The 23,269-nt window shown below is 36.7% G+C and overlaps 1 protein-coding gene across 1 annotated transcript; it reads left to right on the plus strand.

The window, feature by feature from the left end:
* Nucleotides 1-17,580: 17,580 nt before the first annotated feature.
* On the plus strand, nucleotides 17,581-18,540 carry LOC130042162 (olfactory receptor 5T2-like). Its single transcript, XM_056134479.1, has one exon. It carries the CDS (start codon nucleotides 17,584-17,586, stop codon nucleotides 18,538-18,540), a length of 957 nt encoding a protein of 318 aa, XP_055990454.1. The 5' UTR covers nucleotides 17,581-17,583.
* The last annotated feature ends 4,729 nt before the right edge of the window (nucleotides 18,541-23,269 follow it).

Raw genomic sequence — 23,269 nt, forward strand, 5'->3', positions numbered from 1 at the left:
TCCTGATATGTCAGTTTTAATTTTGAATTTGGAAATTCTTGACAGTAGGGATAACAACGTTGGATAAATTGACCTGCAAAAAATTGGAAAAATTATTTTATTCAGTTGTGAGCTCTATTTATCAAGTTAAAAATATTGGCAGTATGAGCAGATTTTAAAAGAATTCCCATTCATTTAATGTATACATACTTCCAACTTTAGCATACATCATTATAAATTACAAAAATATCAATGGATAGAATGTTAAAATCTGAAAATATTCTGCCCCAACTTATAAAACCAGAATTTGTCTTATATGATAAGCATGAACTATCCATCCCTGATGGTCAAAATTGTTCAAATGGAAGTCAGACACACTTATTACAAGACTAACTTATAGTTCAACGAGAAAAAGGTGAAAATTTCTTAATTTTTATATTTGGGGGTATTTGGAGACGTACCCAGTAATGTTCAGGGCTTACTCCTGGCTTTGCACTCAGAATCCACTTCTCCCAGTACTGTGGGGTTGTATGTTATGTTGGAAATAGAACTTGGGCCAGTTGCATGCAAAGCAAGTTTCCCTACATGTTGTACTATCTCTCTAGTCCTGAAAATTACTAATTTTACAATCTCACAGGGTTATAGAAGAGGGTGTGAGATTTATATTTCCACCTGATCTTTGGAGTAGAAGACAGGCTTTTTATTATGTTGTCACTTAGCTACTATTCTGCTTTACTAGTAGTTCTGTAACATTTGTGAAGAGATAATATATATTATTCTGGGGTACAAAGAAAAAGCAGTTATGTTTTCTACTATTTTCCTCTGTTTATACTTTATTTCTCTATACTAAGTTTTCTGTTTCAGTATCCATGTGAAGTTTATTATATTTATATGTTTTTCAGATTTTAACACCAAAGCAAATCAAAGTAAATGTTTATTCATTCATATACTCATTATGTTTCAAAGACCTAACATGTTATTTTGAGTCATATGATGAAAATTTAGATTATATGATTTTGGTAATTATAACTTATTTTGAAAATACTATACCAAAAATGCACTAGTGAATAATATTTTTTTGTTTTGGGCCACACCAGTCAGTGCTTAGGGGCCGTTCCTGGCTGTCTACTTAGTAATTACTCCTGAAGGTGCTCCAGGGACATATGGGATGCCAAGGATTGAATCCAGGTTGGTCTTGTGCAAGGCAAGTGCTTTACCCACTGTACTGTGGCTCTGGACCCAATGATAATATTCTTTATAGCAGTTATTGCTCAAAGAAGTATCTTATTACACTAGCTACAAATTAATGTTTACTTCTGGCATTTTTCTCTACCCCAGACTATTTCTCATTAATTCACAATATTAATAAAATAAACTGCATAACAAAGAAAAATAATTAACTGGTCATTTGTGTCTGCAACGTAACTCTCCATGACTGAAAGTAAATTATTGCATATACTATATTTCAGATGAATGTTTCAGCTTGTTTCATCATTTTATGCCTCTAGTATTTGTAGACCTAAGTATATTTAAGATAATAAAATATTTATCATTCACAGGGTCAGGGACATTTAAAACTGTTAATCATTTCTGGTTATATTAATAAAATATTTATATTAATGACATATTCTATAAAATGATCAATAATATTTGTCAGTGCATTTGAGGGTTTCACAACTTATTTCTTTGATTTTTTTTTAATTTTATCATTATCTTTGCCTCCATCTGTTTCACTGTTTTCTGGTGTCTGTTTATCTCTTTCTTTCTTTATCCAACCCCCATAATTATCTTTGCATTGTATATAAAATATTTACTAAATATGGCAAAGAGAAAACAGCATAGTGATAAAAAATACAAGTATACAAGGAAATTTTAGAGACTTGAAGCTCCAAATAAGACATGAAAATGGCCAATAAAGACTCTAAGGAATACTCATTATTGGGGCTATGGAGAGAGCTCAATGACCACATGCTTTCTTTGCAGGCTAAACACCCTATTTCAATCCTTAGCACTATACGGTCCCCCAAGCTCAACCATGTGTGTTCCCAGGCACTGATCCAAGAGTACCTCCTCAGGATTTGTAGGTTTCAGCCCAAAATAGCAAAAATGATCATCATCACTTATTATCACAGAAAAGCAAATCAAAGGACAATGGAATATTACCTCATATCAGTGAGAATAAATTATTTGAAAAAGCTCAAAAACAGGAAGTATCTGAGGGGGTAGTTGTAGAGAAAATAAAATCTTCTTTTACCATTTATTAGAGTCTCCGAGCAATTTAAAATTAGAACCACCAAGTGGTCCAGCAATTCACTCTTAGATATCCGCCCAGAGAACATTAACCCCAGAAAGATATATGTAACTCTATGCTCATTGATGCATTAGTTAGAATAGCCAAACTCTGTACAAACAACTCGCTTCAGTAACAGATGATTGCTATAGATGATTTTGTATGTTGACATGTAACTGGACGGATTCATGCTAAAATTGAGTCATAAGGAGAAAGATATAGGAAAATCTCACTCAAATGTATATATATATGTATGTATAATATATATATATACATATATATATATATATATATATATATAAAACTCAGGTAAAGACAACAGATACTAAAAGGAAATTCCAAGACTCTAAGCATAGAATTAAGGCTATTTCTCCAAGTAGGGTGGAGCAGAGGCTATGGAAGAAAAGATTTGCTTTCATTATATATTGGACCTTTGTGGACGGATGTTGCCACGATGATGATAGGTGTACTGTGGAAATACACACCTTCAAAATGTAAGCATATGCATGCTTATAGACTTATGTTACCATGATAGAAGATAAAAATATTAAATTTTTTTCAGTATTAAATATTTTATTATAACTATATAGTTTTCCATTGTATCTCCAAACAACATATGTAAATAGTAATTCAAAGAACTTAGGTTTACAAAAATTTATTATTCTAGTTGTTTCCTTTTGTAGATAGCTAGCAGTAGAGTTTGTGTATCATATGGTAGATCCTCATTTAATATATTGAATACTCTGCATACTATTGTCAGTTGATGCTGGACCAATATACATTCATGCCACTAGTAAATAAAGGATTCTTCTCTACATACCCCTCAATAGTTGTTTTAGACACTTTTGCTAAAGATCACTTTCTCAAGCGTAAGGTGTTATCTCTGTGCTATTTTAATTTGCATTTCCCAAATAATTTGAGATAATTAGCATAGTTTACTGTACTTATTGGTAACGCTCATCTGTTATGGGAATACCTTTTCTTTTCTCCTCCTCTAAAAAGTATTTTATTAAATCACCATCATTTAGTCAGAGTTTGGTTTGAGACAACGTTCCTGCTGCAGTATCACCAGTATCAACTTCTCTCCACCAGCGTCCCAGGTTCTTCTTTCCCAACCCCCATAGCCTCATGTTATCATCTTGACTTGTTAATTATGGTTGTAGTTTGGATCTCATGTTTTCAGTGTTTTTGACTCTAAGGTTTGAATATGTAGCTCTACCACTCCTCCATATCATTGGTTTACCTAAGGTTCTTGTCCCCTGCTCCACATTACTTCCCATCCTCTTCTTACTTGCTTCTTTGGCTTTCTTTCTTTCTTTCTTTCTTTCTTTCTTTCTTTCTTTCTTTCTTTCTTTCTTTCTTTCTTTCTTTCTTCTTTCCTTTTTTTATTTTTATTTTTTAATTTTAATACAGGAGTGGCCGAGATTAGTACCAGGAATTTTGCTCCATGACTTGGAGGCAAGCCACACGTGCTAGGGGAAAAGGAAGCTCAGATAGAGAAGAGCACACCAAATAAAGGGTGTTTGGAGGATCCTCCCAGGGTGGGAGGACCATGCTGAAAATAGACTATAGACCAAACATGATTGTCACTCAATGCCTCTCTTGCAAAGGACAGGACCCAAAAGGAGAGAGAGTGAACAAAAGAGAATGCCCTGCCACAGAGGCAGGTTGGGATGTGGGGAATGCGGGTGGTGGGAGGGATGCTGGGACCCGTGATTGTGGAGGATGGGCACTGGTGGAGGGATGGGTACTCGATCATTGTATGACTGAAACCCAAGCACAAAAATTTGTTAGTCTATAACTGTATTTTGTGATGTTTCACTAATAAAAAAAATAAATAAATTTTAATGATAAAATATAAAAGATTTAATAAATAGCCATTTTATGTCAAAGACCTATGCATGCGAAATATGACTTCCAAATTTTTTTTTTTTGGTTTTTGTATCACACCTGGCAATGCACAGGGATTACTCCTGACTCATGCACTCAGGAATTACTCCTGGCAGTGCTCGCGGGACCATATGGGATGCTGGGAATCAACCTGGGTCAGTCATGTGCAAGGCAAATGCCCTACCCCCTGTGCTATCGCTCCAGCCCCAACTTCCAAATTTTAGTTAACAACAATAAAATAGAAAGTTATAAAGGCAATCTGTTTTTGTAAAGCGTTTGGAAATAAATATTGACTAAAAAGTAGAAGCTAAATTTGATTTTTAAATTTTGGCTTTGAACCGAATTTTGAGTGGTACTCAGGGATTCCTCCTAGGTTGGCACTTAGGGATTACATTTAGCAGGGCTTGAGGGACCCTATAGGGTGGCAGCCATCCAACCCAAAGTGAGCTGTATGCTAAGCAAATGCCCCAATGGCTGCACTATATCCCCAGCACCTAGATTTGCTTTTTATAATTCTGCATAGGATTTCTATATGGAGCAGTGTATATTAAATGACATTCTCTTGGGATTGAACCCTGTGAGTTCAAATAGTCTATGGTATTAAACACCTTAAAAATGCATTTCTCAAAAAAATGAATTTCTCTTATTTTAATTTGATCTGGAATATATCAGTAAAATAATACTGTGCTTAAAGTTTCTTGATAATATGTGCAAAATTTTTTGGGCCTATCTCTTCTCTTATTGAAGATGTGGTATAAGCAGGTAGCCTATGTATAAAGGTTTATTTTTATACAAATCATGTCTTATTAGAGCAATTATCTACTTTGCTGTAAGGAACTCAAAGAATAATTGACAGTGTATTACATCATTAAAGAAGTGTATCAAAGCTATTCAAAAAAATTCCAACATATTTCAGAAAACAAAAATGATTGTGTTTACTCTCAGCTTTTTCACTTCGAGAAAGAGATCAGAGAGACAAAAATGTATCTGTTTGGAGATAGACATGCTAGATTTTTAATAAATGTTGCTAATGTGCAAGGCTAAAATAAAATTACTTGTCAAATTATCGATTTGCTAAATTATCATAAAGTCAAAAAAACATGAGGAATTAGGTGTCCAAAAGGATATCATTGTCAGAGTATGCCAGAAAAACAAATATATTAAGAGCCACTATCAGAGTTAAAATTTTTGTGTATATTAGTTTACATGATCTAATATTATCCTGGTAACTAAATAATTTAGCATCCTTTTATAGAGATGAAAACTGAGAACTGGTGTGACTAATAATTTTGTCAAGGTCACATGTTTACAAATTAGGTGGAGTTGAAGTCTATATTTATATGTTTTACTTTTTAAGCTATTTGCACTCTATAAGGCACTTTTTTAAATATATCAAGAGTATAGAAGTAGGGCCATAGATATAATATAATGGTAGGCTGTAACCAACCAGGTTTGATTTCTGGATTCCCATATGGACCCCTTAAGCCCTGCCAGAAGTGATTCCAGGAGTAAGCCCTGAGCATTGTCAACTGTGCGCCCTGCCCCTCCACTCAAAAGTATGGAAATGTTAAGTCTTACAAACAATACAAAATAACATCTTCATGTTTTGGAATTTTTTGTAAAGACATCAAACTTTAGTAAACAAAGTTAAAAACACACACAAGTTAAGTGCCTTCTTGTGAATTAGTTAATTGTAGAATTAAATTGAAATTCATTTATACATCTCTGTGAAATATAAAATTATGATTTCAAAATACCTGGTTTTGGGTTACAGACTAAATATGGGTCCTTTTAGTAATGTTTCTAAATTTTAGTATGACGCTTATATCTGTTTCTTTACTCTGAAAATGACCTCTCTTCAAGTAAGTAAAATATCTAACTCACAATTATTTTACTTATATATGCAGTTTTTCCTATTATCTGGTCTATGGTTCCACAAATGTTCTTTATTCGTTTTTAAGTTCAGCTCTGAACTAACACATGATAATATTAAACTCAGACTCTAGTAAGAGATTCAAAATTTTAGGTTCTGACATTTTATAAATCGCATTTTTCCTCTTACCTGGGAAATAAACTGCTTATTCAAGTAAGACACATTCTGAATAGTAAGTGTTCAAACTCTTATATCACGGTCTAGAGCTCTTCTTCAAGTCCATAGGGATGTTCCAAGGAGAAAACACATTAATTCTCTTTTGGGACAGGAAAATAACAAGAGAATTTTATTTTATTTTTTTCCAGCAGACAAGTAAATATTCTGAAACAATGAAACGTGTGATTAAAATGTTTGCAGGAAAGCACGTTAAACTTTGGTATTAAACGGTCATTGACCTCAGTGGGCGGTGCAAAGTGGGGTGGAAGGTGTAACTATGACAATGGCAGAAAGAGAAATACACTCTGCTGGGTATGGGGATATTGTATGTGTGAAATCCTACCATAGACCATACATAAAACAAAGTGCCTCAAATAAAATTTAAAAAATAATATGATCACTGACAGATAAAGGATATGCTTAAGACAGACAAGTAAAATTAATGACACAAGACATAGTCCTGACTCTGATATGCTGTGCTGATGAGTCAACATCAAATGATCTAAAATCCAGAATTTTCTTCTCTAGAGAATAAACCTTTAGTTTTCTCGGATTTGTGTGTACACATTTATAACAAAATATGAGAACTGTGACATAATTCAGACACATTTTAGTAAAGAAAACTACCATTGAAAGTACTGTTCTGATATTAGGAATAAACAAAATAATTGAGAAAAGTAGAGATAGAACATGGATATATGATGGAATTACTGGTAGTATGGGATAGCATTTTCTAGAAAAATACTGTGCAGTGAAAAATTAGGATTTGAGAAATATAAAAGAGAGGAAGACAACCTTTTTGATATCTACTGAGGATTAATTTGTCTTAGAAACTTTATGTGGTGATCTGTGGAATAGTGTCTTACCATATTTCAAAAAATTTAAAGAATTCATAAAAGTTTCATCTTAATATCTAAGGCCTCTAAAGTAGTACAAAAGAAATACTGGTCATGGTATTCGAATTTTGAAGTAAAGAAAATAGGAGTAAGAAAAGAAACAATGAAAGGAAGACAATGACATTGGTAGTTTAATTTGCAGCAAAAATTCAGTTAATTAAAGGCATCCCCAGGGGCATTTAGTCCCTTAAAATAGTCCAGGAGTAAAGGCGCATGCTTTGCTTGCTGGCAACCCCAGATCTATCCTCCGCATTCCATAGTCACTCAATCACCGTTCACTGTATCCCTGGACTTGGGCATCGGGTGGAGCTGGGCACTGAAGGGTCCCAGAAGCATGATTGAACTACCACTCCTGCTGGCTAGAACCATAGGGATTCTCCACCCTAAGGAAATAAAATAATTAAAAAACATAGCACAGCAGGTAGGGCGTTCGCCTTACAAGCAGCCAACATGGCCGACCCGAGTTCGATTCCTCCGCCCCTCTCGGAGAGCCCGGCAAGCTACCGAGAGTATTCGATATGCCAGACACAGTAACAACCCTAGATTATCATTTATTTACATATATTCACCTATGTATATAGTTTATGTATTAAGTGATACACTGACAATCCATATACTTTGTGTTATATTTTCTATTTTCTTCAATAAAATTACTAAGTAATAAATAATACAATATCTGTGGGTTGGAGAAATAAATAGTAGAGCAAGTAAGGCACTCTTTAGTAGGCAGCTGCGATGAGTTTGATCCTGGACAAGGGAATATGGTCCCTTGAGCCCACCAAGAGTGATCCCTGAGCACAGAGCCAGAAGTAAAGCCTGAGCACCACAAAGTTTGGCACCAAAATAAGTCTTATTTCTTAAATCTAAATAGATCTTGCCCTCCACACCATTAGGTGTGGCCCCAAATGAAAAAATCAAAAAATACATATAGTACATAAACTCATGTTTCATACATATGCACACAGAGGGTATAGCATTTGCCTTGCATGTGGCCGACCTGGACGACCCAAGTTCAATTCCTCCGCCCCTCTTGGAGAACCCGGCAAGCTACTTAGAGTACATTGCCCGCACGGCAAAGCCTGGCAAGCTACCGGTGACGTATTTGATATGCCAAACACAGTAATGATATGCCAAATACAGTAACAACAAGTCGAAGGAAACATTACTGGGTCCACTCGAGTAAATTGATGAACAACGGGAGGACAGTGCAACAGTGATATGTATATATGTTTGTGTATACATGTATATATGTATATGTGTGTGTATATATATATTTATATATTTGTGTGTGTGTTTGTATACCCAGCAGTGCTCATGACCACTTCCAGTGTAGTGTTTAGGGACCATGTGGTACTAGGGAACAAACATATAAAGCCAAAGCATTCACTCCAGCCCTTTGAACTCTCTCTCTCCTCCCCACCCCCGGCTCAAATTCACATTTCTTGAAAACTTCTGTATCAGTTTATCATCTTTCTCTTATATACCAACCATTACTGATGTGTGAAAACTAATCAATGTAATGCATTTTCACGGTCACATTTTTATCATTTAAGAAGTTAGGAAGTACTTTTAGGTCTCTGTTTTTATCAGATTCTTTGTTTACTTGAAACAAGTTTATCTTTATATATACATTATTTTCCTAATTATTATTTAAAAAATGACTACTCATTTTTGTCATTTAATTAATTGACTCTGAATATTTCTTTCTGAGGGATACTTCTAAGTTTTCTGTCACCTTTGAAAATTTTCCTGTTGCTTAGTTATCTCATTTCTGAAACATTTTATTTTATGGAAACATTTAGGTAAAGGTAAAGGTAAAGGCACTCCAGTTGATCTTCGATCTGCTCGAGCGGGCCCAGTAACGTCTCCATTGGAGACTTTGTTGTTACTGTGTTTGGCATATCGAATACGTCCCAGGGAGCTTGCCGGGCTCTCCGAGAGGGGCGGAGGAATCGAACTCAGGTCGGCCATGTTGGCTGCGTACAAGGCAAACGCCCTACCACTGTTCTATCGCTCCATTGCTAATGGAAACATTAAAAATTTAATATTTTTAATATTAAGGGCTCCAGAGAGAGAAGCAGAAGGGCTCCAGAGAGAGTGAGAGAGAGCGAAAGAGAGAGTGAGATCCAAAGAGAGATCAGAAGAGACCAGAGGAGAGACTACAGAGACAGAGTCAGAGATAGAGAGACAGACAGAAGAGTGCACAGTGGAACACACAGAAGCAGAGCACAAAGGAGGAGACATCCCGATCTGGTCCATACACAGCGGCTTGAGAGCACTGGATGCAGGCAGTGTGAGAGAGAGTGAGAGAGTGAGACAGAGAGAGAGCTGCCCTGAGAGCCTGCCAACAACTCACATCATCATCTCCTCCTCATGAGAATATATTTTTTCAAGTACATAATTATTTAGCTCCATCAGTGGTTTATAAGTCCGCACAGCAGAGCCTGGCAAGCTACCTGCGACGTATTCAATATGCCAAAAACAGTAACAATAATAAGTCTCATTCCCCTGACCCTGAAAGAGCCTCCAATACAGCAGCGTTGGGAAAGACGAGTAAGGAGAGGCTGCTAAAAATCTCAGGGCTGGGATGAATGGAGATGTTACTGGCGCCCGCTCAAGTAAATTGATGAACCATGGGGTGACAGTGATGCAGTGAATATGTTTTGTAATATGGTATTTATTTCATATTTTATTCCTCTGTATGTTTCAATTACTATATATCATTTTCAATTTAATTATCAGATACAAACTATTCAGGAACATATTCTATCTGCTATTTTTTTTCAATTTTTGAAATTGTTGTTTATGTTGCTGTTGTAACAGTAATTAGAAAACCGTTTATGTTTTTAACCCATCACCAAAATACCAACATCCTTCAAGACTAATGTGCTAGATTTTTCTTTCAATACCTCACTTTGCTTTTGCTCACTCATAACCAGTTATGTGGCCAAGGTTTGTTCTTTATAGATTTTACCTGTTACCTTGCTTTATTCTCTGCATCTCACACATTACTAAAGTATTCTGACATTTTTCTTTCTCTTTTTGACTTATTTTTACTTAGCCAGTGTTTCTTAAATCTAAATATATCTTGCCTATATACTACTTTGCTCGAAATATAACTTCTTTTTAATTTCTTTGGAGGGGTTAGCATTTGGCGATACTTGGAGCTTACTCCTGGCTCAGTGTTCAAGGATCATTCCTGCTGGGACTGAGGGCTCTTATAAAGTGCCAGAATTGAAATTGTTTGAGCCTTGTGAAAGGCAGGAATCATATTTGCTGTTCTATGTCTCTGTTATTGGCCCCATTGTTTATTTAAATCACAGAGCCTGGCTAGCAAGATGTCTCAAAGACCTAGTGAATATCTATTGCATGTTAAAGTCCTGGGATCAATCCCCAATATGCATGGTTCCCGAAGCATCATCAAAAATGGCCTCTGAGGTAGAGTTGAGAGTAGTCCCTGGAGCACCAATGGATGTGGCCCCCAAATGAATTAAATAAACCAGACCGTTCTATCCTTTGAGTGGATAGGTAATGAATTTGTATGATTCTAAATTTTTCTGTTAGATTCTGTAAGAGATAATATAATTTACCATATTAACCTATCTTGTGACATAAAATACCTGAGTTTGATAGGATTTGGAAAATGACTCTCAGGAACTTAGTTCTAAGCCAGTATTAGAGCTATTGAGTATGTCTCAGGTCTTAAGAGTACTTAATTGTTTTTAAGACACACACACACACACACACACTGTGTGTGTTTGTGTGGAATATTTTTAGGCCACACAGGTGATACTCAGGAATTACTCCCAGCTCCGTGTTTAGGGGTTCTCCTTGAGGTGATCCAGGGGTCATATACACGAGAGAGATCAAACCAAGTTCAGCTATATGCAAGGCAAGGATTTTATCTTGTGTACTTTTTCTGGACGCTAAATATACACGTATATTTTTTCTTAAGAAGTTTTTTTTTACATATAGAACATATATATATATGTCCAGAGACCTGGACCCTACGAAAACAGGATGAGAACACTATTCGGGTCTCTCAAAGAGGAATCGAAAGAACTATGCTTGGAATATCACGATTCACTCAAATGAGAGATAGAATCCGGAGTTCTGATCTTTGTCAACGCTCAAGAATCAGGGACGCTGTCTCATTTGCCAAGACATCAAAAATCAGATGGGCTGGACACGTAATGAGGTTTACAGACAACCGCTGGACTAGAGCCATTACTGATTGGATTCCACGAGACATCAAAAGATCACGTGGACGCCCACCTATAAGGTGGTCAGACTTCTTCGTCAAGACCCTAAATGATCGGTTTGAGGCTCTACATGTTCCTAAAACGAACAGATACCATTAGGCTACGCTAGCACGCAACCGGGATGAATGGAGACGTTACTGGCACCCGCTCGAATAAATTGATGAATAACGGGGATTAAGTGATTAAGTGATAGAACATATTATAAATTATTCAAAACCATTGTTTTATTATTTAGTTGATTTTCATATTGCTATTTTGAATGATAATACATTTGGGACAAATTCACATGAGACTGTCCCCTGTGGGTTTTATCAAGGTGAAGTAAATAGATATAAGCAAACTAAAAGAAGCGGAAGAAAAATGCACCTAACTACACAGTTGCTGTTCCAGAGGTAAGAGAAATCCTGAGATTATTTGCTAGATATTTTAGGAGACAGAACCTAAAATATCAAGGTCAAATATGTTTTGAATTCCTCACTACTAAATGATCACCATTGCACAGAGGAGTAGAATATATTGCTAGGATACATGGGCAGTGCTTTTCAATTTTTATTTTTAAATCTACATAAAACAAAGACAACCAAAAATTTTAAATTTATGATCGTAAAATAATGAAAACCCTCTAGAGTTTTGTGTTTTATTTATTTTACAGAAGATATCAGAACATTTAAAAATAAAAGATTAAGAACATTTATAGAGAGAGGGTAACAAAATATTGACCAGTCAACTTATCTGATGCTTTTGATTACGACACAACAAAGAAATAAGAATTATTTTAAGTTTATTTTGTGAAGTAAGAGATGTAGAAAACACTTGGAATTACTCATTTTAGTGGAGGTGGAACTAAGGCAATTTGCTGCAAAATGGTTGGAATGGGAAGGTAGGATGTTGAATGAAGTGAGTCAGAAAAAGAACGACAAACACAGGATTATATCACATATCTGTGGATTATAGAATATTGGATAAGGATATGCATTGCAGTAAAAGAGACTGCCTAGATCACTCTTGACCCCAGTTTTTAGAGAGGAGATGGACAGAGATGGAAATAATTTGGGACTGTGGTAGGGAGGGAGAGAATAAGAAGTAATGGATGAACAGGCATCAGGATTTCGGTTATACCAGTGATATGAGTAAGGGGCAGAGCCATATACCCCCCAAACAAAGACTTAAAAACAAAAAAGAAAATATGAGATCTAAACTGCAGCCACTTAAGCTTTCTAATGTGCCTGTCAAGTTGATAGGCTGGAGCGGATGTTGGAGTAGGGAGGGAATGTGGGAACACTCTTAGAGGGAAATTGACATTGGTAGATAGATTGGTGTTGAAGTGTTGTGTGTCTAAAAATGTAACTATCAATAAATTTGTAAATTATGGTTCTTTAATAAGTAAGTAAGTAAGTAAAGACCCTCCCGTTGATCATCAATTTGCTCGAGCGGGCCCAGTAACGTCTCCATTGGAGACTTTGTTGTTACTGTGTTTGGCATATCGAATACTCTCGGTAGCTTGCCGGGCTCTCCGAGAGGGGCGGAGGAATTGAACTCGGGTCGTCCATGTTGGCTGCGTGCAAGGCAAACGCCCTACCCGCTGTGCGCCAGCCTTTTTAAAAAGCCATGGAAAACTTTTTTTTTTAAAGTTTTTGTTTGGGGTCATACTAGCATTACCCAGAGTTTATTCCTGGGATCACTATTAGTGGTGCTCAGGTGCTCAAAATACAAGATGGGGTGCCAGATCACTATTAGTGGTGCTCAGGTGCTCAGAGTACCAGATAGGGTACCAGGGATTGAACCCAGCTTGGCTGCATGCAAGGCGAGCACCCTGACTGCAGTGCTATATCTCTTGGCCCCAGAGGCAGGGGGAAATATATTTACTCTGAATGGAACTCTTAATGAAATCTTGTCTCTGACACTTCCTGGTAGCTGTGAGACTCACTATCAAGGGAAAATAATGTGTGCAACAATCCACTTTCACTGCTGCATAAAGGCTATTGTTGTTTTCTCCACCTTTTAAAATTGCTTCACTCTTGAACCCAAGATACTTGGGGTATTCTAAATTCTATTAAAGTTGCAATTTTGATGCATGTCTACATAAGTTAAAAGTTGATCTGTAATTAAGATTTCTAACAGTCATAGTCATTTTTATCATGAAAAGTGTTTATTGAAAGTTAGTAAATGGGCTGGAGAGATAGCACAGCGGGTAGGGCATTTGCCTTGCACGCGGCCGACCCGGGTTCGATTCCCAGTATCCCATATGGTCCCCTGAGCAATGCCAGGAGTAACTCCTGAGTGCAGAGCCAGGAGTAACCCCTGTGCATTGCCAGGTGTGACCCAAAAAGCAAAAAAAAAGAAAATAATAAAATAAAATTTAGTAAAGTATGCATACTATCTATATGTAAAAATATTATATCTTACTGAAGATTGCAACAAACTTTTCTCCTCACAAATTTACTAATATTGTTCCAAAAAATATTGTCCTGGGTCCATATTTTCTAATTTTTAAATAATACACTATATAATGGTACAAGTCTACTACTTATATTGACAGGTTATATTTAAGACACATTAACACTGTAGCACTGTCCTCCCGTTGGTCATCGATTTGCTCAAGTGGGCAGCAGCAATGTCTCACAACAAGTTGTGAGACTTGTTGTTACTGTTTTTGGCATTTGAATACGTCACAGGGAGCTTGCCAGGCTTTCCAGTGTGGGTGAGATATTCTCAGTAGCTTGCCGGGCTCTCCGAGAGGGGTGGAGGAATCAAACCTGGGTCGTCCACGTCAGCCCTGCGCGAGGCAAACGTCTTACCCACTGTGCTATCGCTCAAGGAAATCACTTTAAATATTGTTTTAAATCTATACTTACTCATTTGGTTTTACATGATCAGTTCTTTTATGTTACTTAAATGCAATGCTGCTGAGGAAATAATAAACTTGGAAGAAATAAACTTAAAAATAAATTTTAACTATGGAGGTGAGCGAACGTTTCTTTGAAATTTCCTTTTACTTAATATTCCATTAAGCTGATGTCAATTTTATGGCAACTGAAATTTTTCTTGTGACTTCTAAACAAATGAAAACAGATCAATTTCATCATGTTATCAAAGTTTGTTATTTAGTTCATTTAAAATATTAATTGAATTATTTTTCTCAATTTCCCTTTGATCTATAAGTATGACGTCTCTTTCTATTTTTGCTATATATGCAAATATAGTTTTACTTCTGAAACTTATTAGTAACACTTATTTTCCAGGGACTCTTTGTGATGCTGGGGATTAAACTGGGGTCAGTGGTGTGCAAGGTAAGTTACCCTTATACTATCTCTCTAACCCTCAGAAAAGGTTTGAACATTATAACTGACTTGGGTTTCCATCGCAGCATTCCATATTGTCCTCCTAAGCATCCCCCAGGGTAACTTCTCAGTGCCGAACCAGGAGTGATTCCTGAGTATTACTGGGTGTGGCCCCCAGACAAAAAGTTTCTTCTTTATATATAAGCAAAATTATACTTAGAGCTCGAGCAGGCCCAGTAACGTCTCCATTGGAGACTTTGTTGTTACTGTGTCTGGCGTATCGAATACTCTCGGTAGCTTGCCGGGCTCTCCGAGAGGGGCGGAGGAATCGAACTCGGGTCGGCCATGTTGGCCGCTTGTAAGGCGAACGCCTTACCCGCTGTGCTATCGCTCCAGCCCTACTTAGAGATTTTCCAATAACGTTATTAAGCACTTTCAGCAAATCAATAGATATAACAACATTTTACATAAGCCAGTAAACTAGGACAGCGGGTAGTGGGCTTGCCTTTCGTGCTCTGATCTGAGTTAGATTGCCAGCACCACATATAGTGCCTCAAGCCCACTAGGAGTGATCATTGAGCACTGCCAGGTCCCCCACCCCACCCCAAGCACTGTCTGTAACACTGTCCCATAGCACTGTTTTCTGTTCATCGATTTGCTCGAGGGGGCACCAGTAATGTCTCACATCAAATTATGAGACTTGTTACTGTTTTAGGCATACTGAATATGTTATGGGGAACTTGCACGGGGAGGTTGCCAGGCTTTGCCATGGGGGTGAGATACTCTTGGTAGCTTGCCGGGATCACTAAGAGGGTTAGAGGAATCGAACCCGAGACTGCCATGTTGGCTATGTGCAAGGCAAATGCCTTACCCACTGTGCTATCGCTCTAGCCCACCCCAAGTCCCCCTTCAAAAAAAATTCACTTTGTTCTTCGGACTAGTTCAGAAATAGTTAATTTAAATATGTGGCTTTTATGCTTTAATTTGTCTTGTTTTGTATTTACAAATCATAGGATTCAACTTAAACTCTGCCTTTCTTAGGTCTCATGTGAGTATTTCTTGTTCTCTTTGTTTAATGTTTTTAATAACTCTAAGAAATAGTCATCTTCTAATGTTGACAATTCCTCTAGGTATTCTTCTCTTTCCCAGAAGATTATTAAGTATGTTCTTTGTTTTTCTTCTGTTATTATTTCTAGTGCAAATGATGCTTTCTCTGTTTTATTGATAATTATCATGCTACTGTATTGGAAAGAAAGCTTCTTTTGCTGTATGGACTCAAATAATATGCAAAACATAATTCAGAGATCTTGTGTCCTTAAGACTGAGTCAAATTTTCTATGGGTGGATATAAAAAATGAATGTAATAAATGACTTGAATAAAAGTTCTGCAAATATTGCAAAACTATAGGCTAATAATAAGAATTGAGGTAGAGTTAAAAATTTGACATTTAAGTTTTGACTTTGTGATTAATCAGGAAAGTGTTATTCCACATATTCTAATTTTCATTTCTTGGCACCATTTTGCTCTTAAATACTGAGTTTCATGTCCATGTGCAATGGTTGCTGTATTGTTATACTACAAAATATTGAACATGATAAACTTACTGGCTATTTTGTGTAATATTTTTTCCAGTCATTACTTCATTAAACCCAAAATCAAAAAAATAAGACAGGTATGATACTGAAGTGAAAGATAATTATTATTATTGTTTCAATTCTCATATGTTGGTATAAAATTGTGAGAGTAGTATAACAAAATCTTATATTTCCAATAATAATGCAAAGTGTTATGTATGTTTTACCCAGAGGATAACACAATTCTAATTAACTATTAATTGAAATAAATACAGGTTCTCAAAAATTTTTGTGTTCAATTATAGTCTATATTTTCAAGATACAAATTGATTAATTCATTTATATAACCTAATGAAATATTCAAATACTTATAGTTACAATACTGATGTTCTGTCACTGTTCTCCAATTGTTCATCGATTTTCTCTAGCGGGCCCAGTAACGTCTCCATCATGAGACTTTGATGTTACTGTGTTTGAAATATCTAATACATCATGGGTAGCTTGCCAGGCTTTTCTGTGCGGGCGAAATACTCTTGGTAGCTGGCTGGGCTCTTCGATAGGGGCGGGGGAATCGAACTCAGGTTGGCTATGTTGGCTGCATGCAAGGCAAACGCCCTACCCACTGTGCTATCGCTCCACCCTCTGATGTTCTATTCCAGTGTATAGCTTATCACTGGAATAGAACACAGTATTGTTTGAATCACAGCTTGAATCACAGTATTGCTCATTTCTCTCATAGTACTATGAATATTTTTCTAACAATACCAAGATTGTTTTTTGAAAAGTCAGCATGAAGAATTTTACTGAAGTTGTGATAGGGCTTATCACACTTTAACTTTACAGGAAGATTTGTTTAGCTAGTCACTGTATATTTTAATATCACTTGATCACTTGACATCCATTACTCATCCATTTGCTCAAGAGGGAGCTGATAACATCTCTATTCGTCCCTAGTGTAGCACAATGACATCTGCTCACTCCAGGAACATGAAGAGCCTATATTTTAAACAGTAAAAACAATGGGCCTCATATTTTAACATACCATTATAAAAACAGATTAAGAATTCAGTGTTAAATAAATATTTTGTCTGATGGCTTTAGAAATGACATGTTTGGAGCCTTGAGTTTAAAATCAAATTTTCCATTTGATTTTGCAGTGAGCGGCATCAATAGTTATTGACTACTGAATTGTAATAATTCATCTACAGAAATAAATATGATGATGTTGCACAATTTCCTTGAATCACAGTATTGCTCATTTCTCTCATAGTACTATGGATATTTTTCTAACCATACCAAGATTGTTTTTTGAAAAATCAACATGAAGAATTTTACTGAAGTTGTGATATTTGTACTGAAAGGCTTCACTGATAAATTTGAACTACAGGTCATTTTATTCTTACTCTTTCTAGCAATTTACTTGTTCACTATGATTGGAAACTTGGGATTGGTTCTATTGGTTATTGCAGATTCCAGACTGCACAACCCTATGTATTACTTTCTGAGTGTGTTATCATCTGTGGATGCCTGTTTTTCCTCTGTAATTATACCGACTATGCTAGTAGATTTAATGTCAAAAAATAAAGTCATTTCATTTCTTGGATGTGCAACACAGATGTTTCTTGCGGTTACTTTTGGGGGCACAGAGAGCTTTCTCCTGGCAGCAATGGCTTATGACCGCTATGTAGCTATCTACAACCCCCTCCTGTACTCAGTGAGCATGTCACCCAGAGTCTTTGTGCCACTCATTATTGTCTCGTATATTGGTGGTATTTTAAATGCTTCTGTACATACAGCCGCCACTTTTAGCCTGTCCTTCTGTGATTCCAATGAAATTAAGCATTTCTTTTGTGACATCCCTCCACTCCTCGCTATTTCTTGCTCTGATACTCATATCAACCAGATCCTGCTTTTCTACTTTGTGGGTTCCATTGAGATAGTGAGCATTCTGATTATCCTGATCTCCTATGGTTTCATCCTGTTAGCAATTTTAAGAATGAATACTGCTGAAGGGAGACGTAAAGTCTTTTCTACATGTAGTTCTCACCTCACCGGTGTGTCAATCTATCACGGGACAATCCTCTTCATGTATGTGAGACCAAGTTCCAGTTATGCCTTGGATCATGACATGATAGTGTCAATATTTTACACCATTGTGATCCCTATGCTGAATCCCATCATCTACAGTTTAAGGAACAAAGATGTTAAAGAAGCAACAAGAAGAGTCCTTGGGAAAAACTGGTTTGTCAACAAAGTCTTTTTTTCACACTGGAACTAAACATTCAAAAATTAAGAATTATATACATTATGTCTATGTCAATTAACTATTTATAATGTTTTTTATGTTAGCATCTTCTTGTTCATGGACATTTGAATATAATGATTATGTTGATGTCTCCACCTTTGAGTTTCAACACAAGCAAAATAAATGATCATAATTTGCTTCTTCATTTTGAGATAGAAATATACACATATTTATATACGTATATGATATGTAATACAGAATGTAGTAATTTATAAGGACAATCATATCAAACTGCCACATATTTGTGATTTCCAGAGATATAAATTCATTTCTCAACGTGATCTTATAGGATGAAGTCTGAGCCCAGATAAAGTTAATTTCTCTGCAGCCCTTATCTTTTACTTTAAATGATGCCTACTTCCTGGGTTTTGGAGTTATCTTTTTCTCTATATGGGGCCTAATATATTCTTCTTATAGTCATACTAGTGTATTGAATGAGGGCCAGATCTAGAGTTCTCATTTTCAACTAACGTCTCACAAGGAACTTATCTTCAAGTTCATTTACAACCTGAGGATAGGAATTGAAATTTTCACGTGAGTATTAGTTTATAATTTATGTATATGTATATATACATATTTTATAGCCACATACTGAGCAATGTATACATGTGTTTTTTTTGTAAAGTGTTGGTGTACACTAGTTAGAACATTTGTGGTGGTGTGGTGTGGTATTATGAAATTGAAGAGGTATTGAATTGTATTTCTAAAATTTTTGTGATGTTGTAATCAATCTGGACTCAGTAATAGAAATAAAAAATTAAATTAAATATACATATAGAATAAACTTTTAATATGCTACAAACCAAACAGTCTTTCCTAGTGGCAAATTCAAATAATGTTAGAATTTTATCTAACTTGGGAATATACTCATTCAATGGTAAAATTACATGCAATCCCAACTACTTTCTATATTTACATCCAAGAATGGAATAAGACAAGCACAATTCAGAGGGCAACAAGCTGGCATACATTATTCTTTCTACTCCAAAATAACCTAATATTATATGGATTTCCCTATTCATCTAGCCCTGAAATAGCTTTACATTTTTTTCCCCTGTCACTGCTCCCTCCTCTGATTTGAAACTCTGTGTCAAGGCTAAGAATCTAGGTACTAAAATTTGTTCTATCGTGTGCATATTTAGACATACATATAAAAGATTTAATTATCATGGCAAGGACATGAGTTTTTTTTAAGTTAATTTGCAGTGCAATGGATTAGTTTTAAAGCAGGTATATCGGGAAGAAAGGGGCTGGGAGTAATAACTTTAAGGTCTGATTTTAAAACATTATTTTATCAAGTCAGCCGCACAACATCTTATTATCTAGTTCTTACTCTGGAGAACCAACCTGACAGGCTACCAAAAGTATCCTGCCGACACGGCAGAGTCTGGCAATCTCCCTGTGGCATACTCAATATACAAAAATACAGTAACAATGATGGGTCTTATTCTCCTGACCCTGAAAGAACCTCGAATGTGGCACTTTCTAAAATCTCAGGGCTAGGGTGAAGGAGACGTTACTGGTGCCTGCTCGAGGCAATTGATGACCAACAGGATGACAGTGATACAGTAATTTTATCACTAGCCCTAGAGTAGTGGAAAAAATAGTGAAGGTCAGGCCAAATTTTTGGACACAGGATTGAGACCCATAAATTCTAACTGTTATAGCACTGGCCTAGGGAAAGCCTTATAGGAGAGGAGAAACTTCTTCAACAAAAAGACTGTGATAAAGACATAGAAGAAAACCGCAAATGTTCAAAGTTCTTCCTCTTTGATACTAACCAACACTGTTACTGTCCTCACATCGTTCATCGATTTGCTCGAGCGGGCCCAGTAAGGTCTCCATTGTGAGACTTCTTACTGTGTTTGGCATATCGAATACACCACAGGTAGCTTGCCAGACTTTGCTGTGAGGGTAAGATACTCTCCATAACTTGCTGGGCTTCTGAGAGGGGCAGAGGAATCAAATCCAGGTCAACTGGGTTGGCTGTGTGCAAGGAAAACGCCGTACCTGCTGTGTTATAGCTCCAGTCCTAAGAGGACACTAACAGCCTATATATATATATATATATATATATATATATATATATATATATATTAGTGAAACTAATAATATATATATATTATTAGTGAAACACCATGAGGTACAGTTGTAGATTTACAAATTTTTGTGCTTGAGTTTCAGTTATACAATGATCGAATACCCATCCCTCCACCAGTGCCCAATCTCCACCACCATTGATCTCAGCATCCCTCCCACCCCCCATCTGCCCCATCCCACCCTGCCTCTGTGGCAGGGCATCCCCCTTGTTCTCTCTCTCCGTTTGGGTGCTGTGGTTTGCAAAAGAGGCATTGAGTGGAAATCATGTTCTGTCTAGAGTCTACTCACAGCACGCATCTCCCATCCTGGGAGGATCCTCCCAACACCCTTTGGTCCTCCCTTCTCTATCTGAGCTGCTTTTTCCCCCAGCGGACACTAACAGCCTTGATACTAACAGGACAAGGAAATTTTTAAAATGTCTGTATATATAATCCCATTTGAAAAACCAACAACAGTGCTCTATTTCCTGTAAGGAAGATAACATTCACTCTAAATATATTATACACACACATACACACACACATACACACAAACACACAAACTATCTATCTATCTATCTATCTATCTATCTATCATCAATCTATCTACCTCTCTTTCTCTTTTTTCTTTCACATGATCTCTAAATACTGTTGGTTAACATCACTATTTAAATCCTCCTGAAATTCATTTTAGTTTGGGAAAGCAATAAACCTATAAAAAAATCCGGGTAATAGTTATGGTTGATTTTTCTCTTTCCTGAAAAGAGCAGTTCTTAGCTCAATTCCAATTTACTCCAAGAAACGGTGATAGAAATTAATGTCCAAGCCAAGTAGATCAAATTAGACTCAAGTACAATCTACAGATAGCTGAATTGAGGTGATGGAGTGCAAGCATCCATTCTTCACTTCTCCGGTGATTAAGATAGAAAGGAAAGCTGTAGATTCATTTCTCAAGGCTATTAATTCTCTTGTCTCCCCACTTCATAAGTTACCTGAAACCCTTCTTTCTTTCTTTCCTTGATTTTTCTCTTCCTTTCTTCTCTCCTTCCTTTCTTTCCACCCTCCTGCTTTCCTTCCTTCCTTCCTCCCTCCCTCCCTTCCTTCCTTCCTTCCTTCCTTCCTTCCTTCCTTCCTTCCTTCCTTCCTTCCTTCCTTCCTTCCTTCTTTCTTTCTTTTCTCCTTTACTCCTCCCTTTCTTCCCTTCACAAAATCTGTTACTGTTACTGTTACTTTCCTCCCATTGTTCATCGATTTGCTCGAGCGGGCCCAGTAATGTCTCCATTGGAGACTTTGTTGTTACTGTGTTTGGCATATCGAGTACGTCACGGGGAGCTTGCCAGGCTCTGCCGTGCGGGCGAGATACTCTCGGTAGCTTGCCGGGCTCTCCGAGAGTAAACTATAAGCATAAGTGGATAGTTGTAAAATAAATATGACATAATGTATATAGCACAGCGGGTAGGGCATTTGCCTTGCACGTGGCCAACATGGCCGACCCGAGTTCGATTCCTCCGCCCCTCTCGGAGAGCCCGGCAAGCTACCGAGAGTATTCGATATGCCAGACACAGTAACAACAAAGTCTCCAATGGAGACGTTACTGGGCCCGCTCGAGCAAATCGACGATCAACGGGAGGGCCTTTACCTTTTAATGTATATAAATAATATTATGAGAAACTAAGTCTTTAATTTGTGGGGGAGGCCTGGCTAAGAAGACCCCAAGTTCCCCACCAGCAATTCTCCTCCTGTCCGTGTCTTAAGTCAAGGTCCAGTGAATATGAAGATACTTGGGTTCTCCGATGTTGGGGATAACTGGGCATCTCACAGTGGTGCTAGGGTTTTTAAAGACCACAGCCAGCAATGTTGGGAGTTGGGGTGCAGGATGTCAGGAATTGAGTCTAACCAATATCATCTCTCCCTTTCTCATTAAAAGACTAAGGGACTTTAGTCTTTTAATGGTAATGGTAAGTACGTGTATGTACTTTCCGGAAGACTACATCCATTATCAATTTTTACAATAGCTCTATGAACTTGAAATTATAATTTACCTTGAAGTGTAGAGGAAGAGGTTGAAGGTTTCACAGGCATTAAGGCTTATACAAGTGAAAGAAAAGTACATTTTCAAGCTAAACTTTCAGTTTATTTCCAAAAGAAGTGCCTTTAATCACTCTGCTATATCTCTTCTCAATATAACAGAAGGAAACAATTTCAGAAACTTTCCTAATTGCCCCCCAAATTTCAAATAATTTCTGCAATAAAATTCTTGAGGATGAAGTAGACAAGAAAATTTGTGATATTACTTAAAATATGGCAACTATATTTTCTCAGGCATTAACATGAAAGCACATATTTATACCATAGCAAAGCCTGGCAAGCTACCCGTGACATATTTGATATGCCAAACACAGTAACAAGTCTTACAATGGAGATGTAACTGGGCCTGCTGGAGCAATCAATGAACAAAGGGGGGACAGTGACAGTGACAGGTTTAAGTTATATTTAAGGCCTTCCTGATGTAATAATAAGGGTTTCTAAAAGTTATTTTTCAGGAAATGCCCAAGATCATATCTGGACACATAAACATCAGCTCAATAGACATACAAAACACAACAGAAGAGCTTAGACACTTT

Source organism: Sorex fumeus, unplaced genomic scaffold, assembly GCF_029834395.1.
Source record: "Sorex fumeus unplaced genomic scaffold, SorFum_2.1 ptg000007l, whole genome shotgun sequence".
Taxonomy (NCBI): domain Eukaryota; kingdom Metazoa; phylum Chordata; class Mammalia; order Eulipotyphla; family Soricidae; genus Sorex; species Sorex fumeus.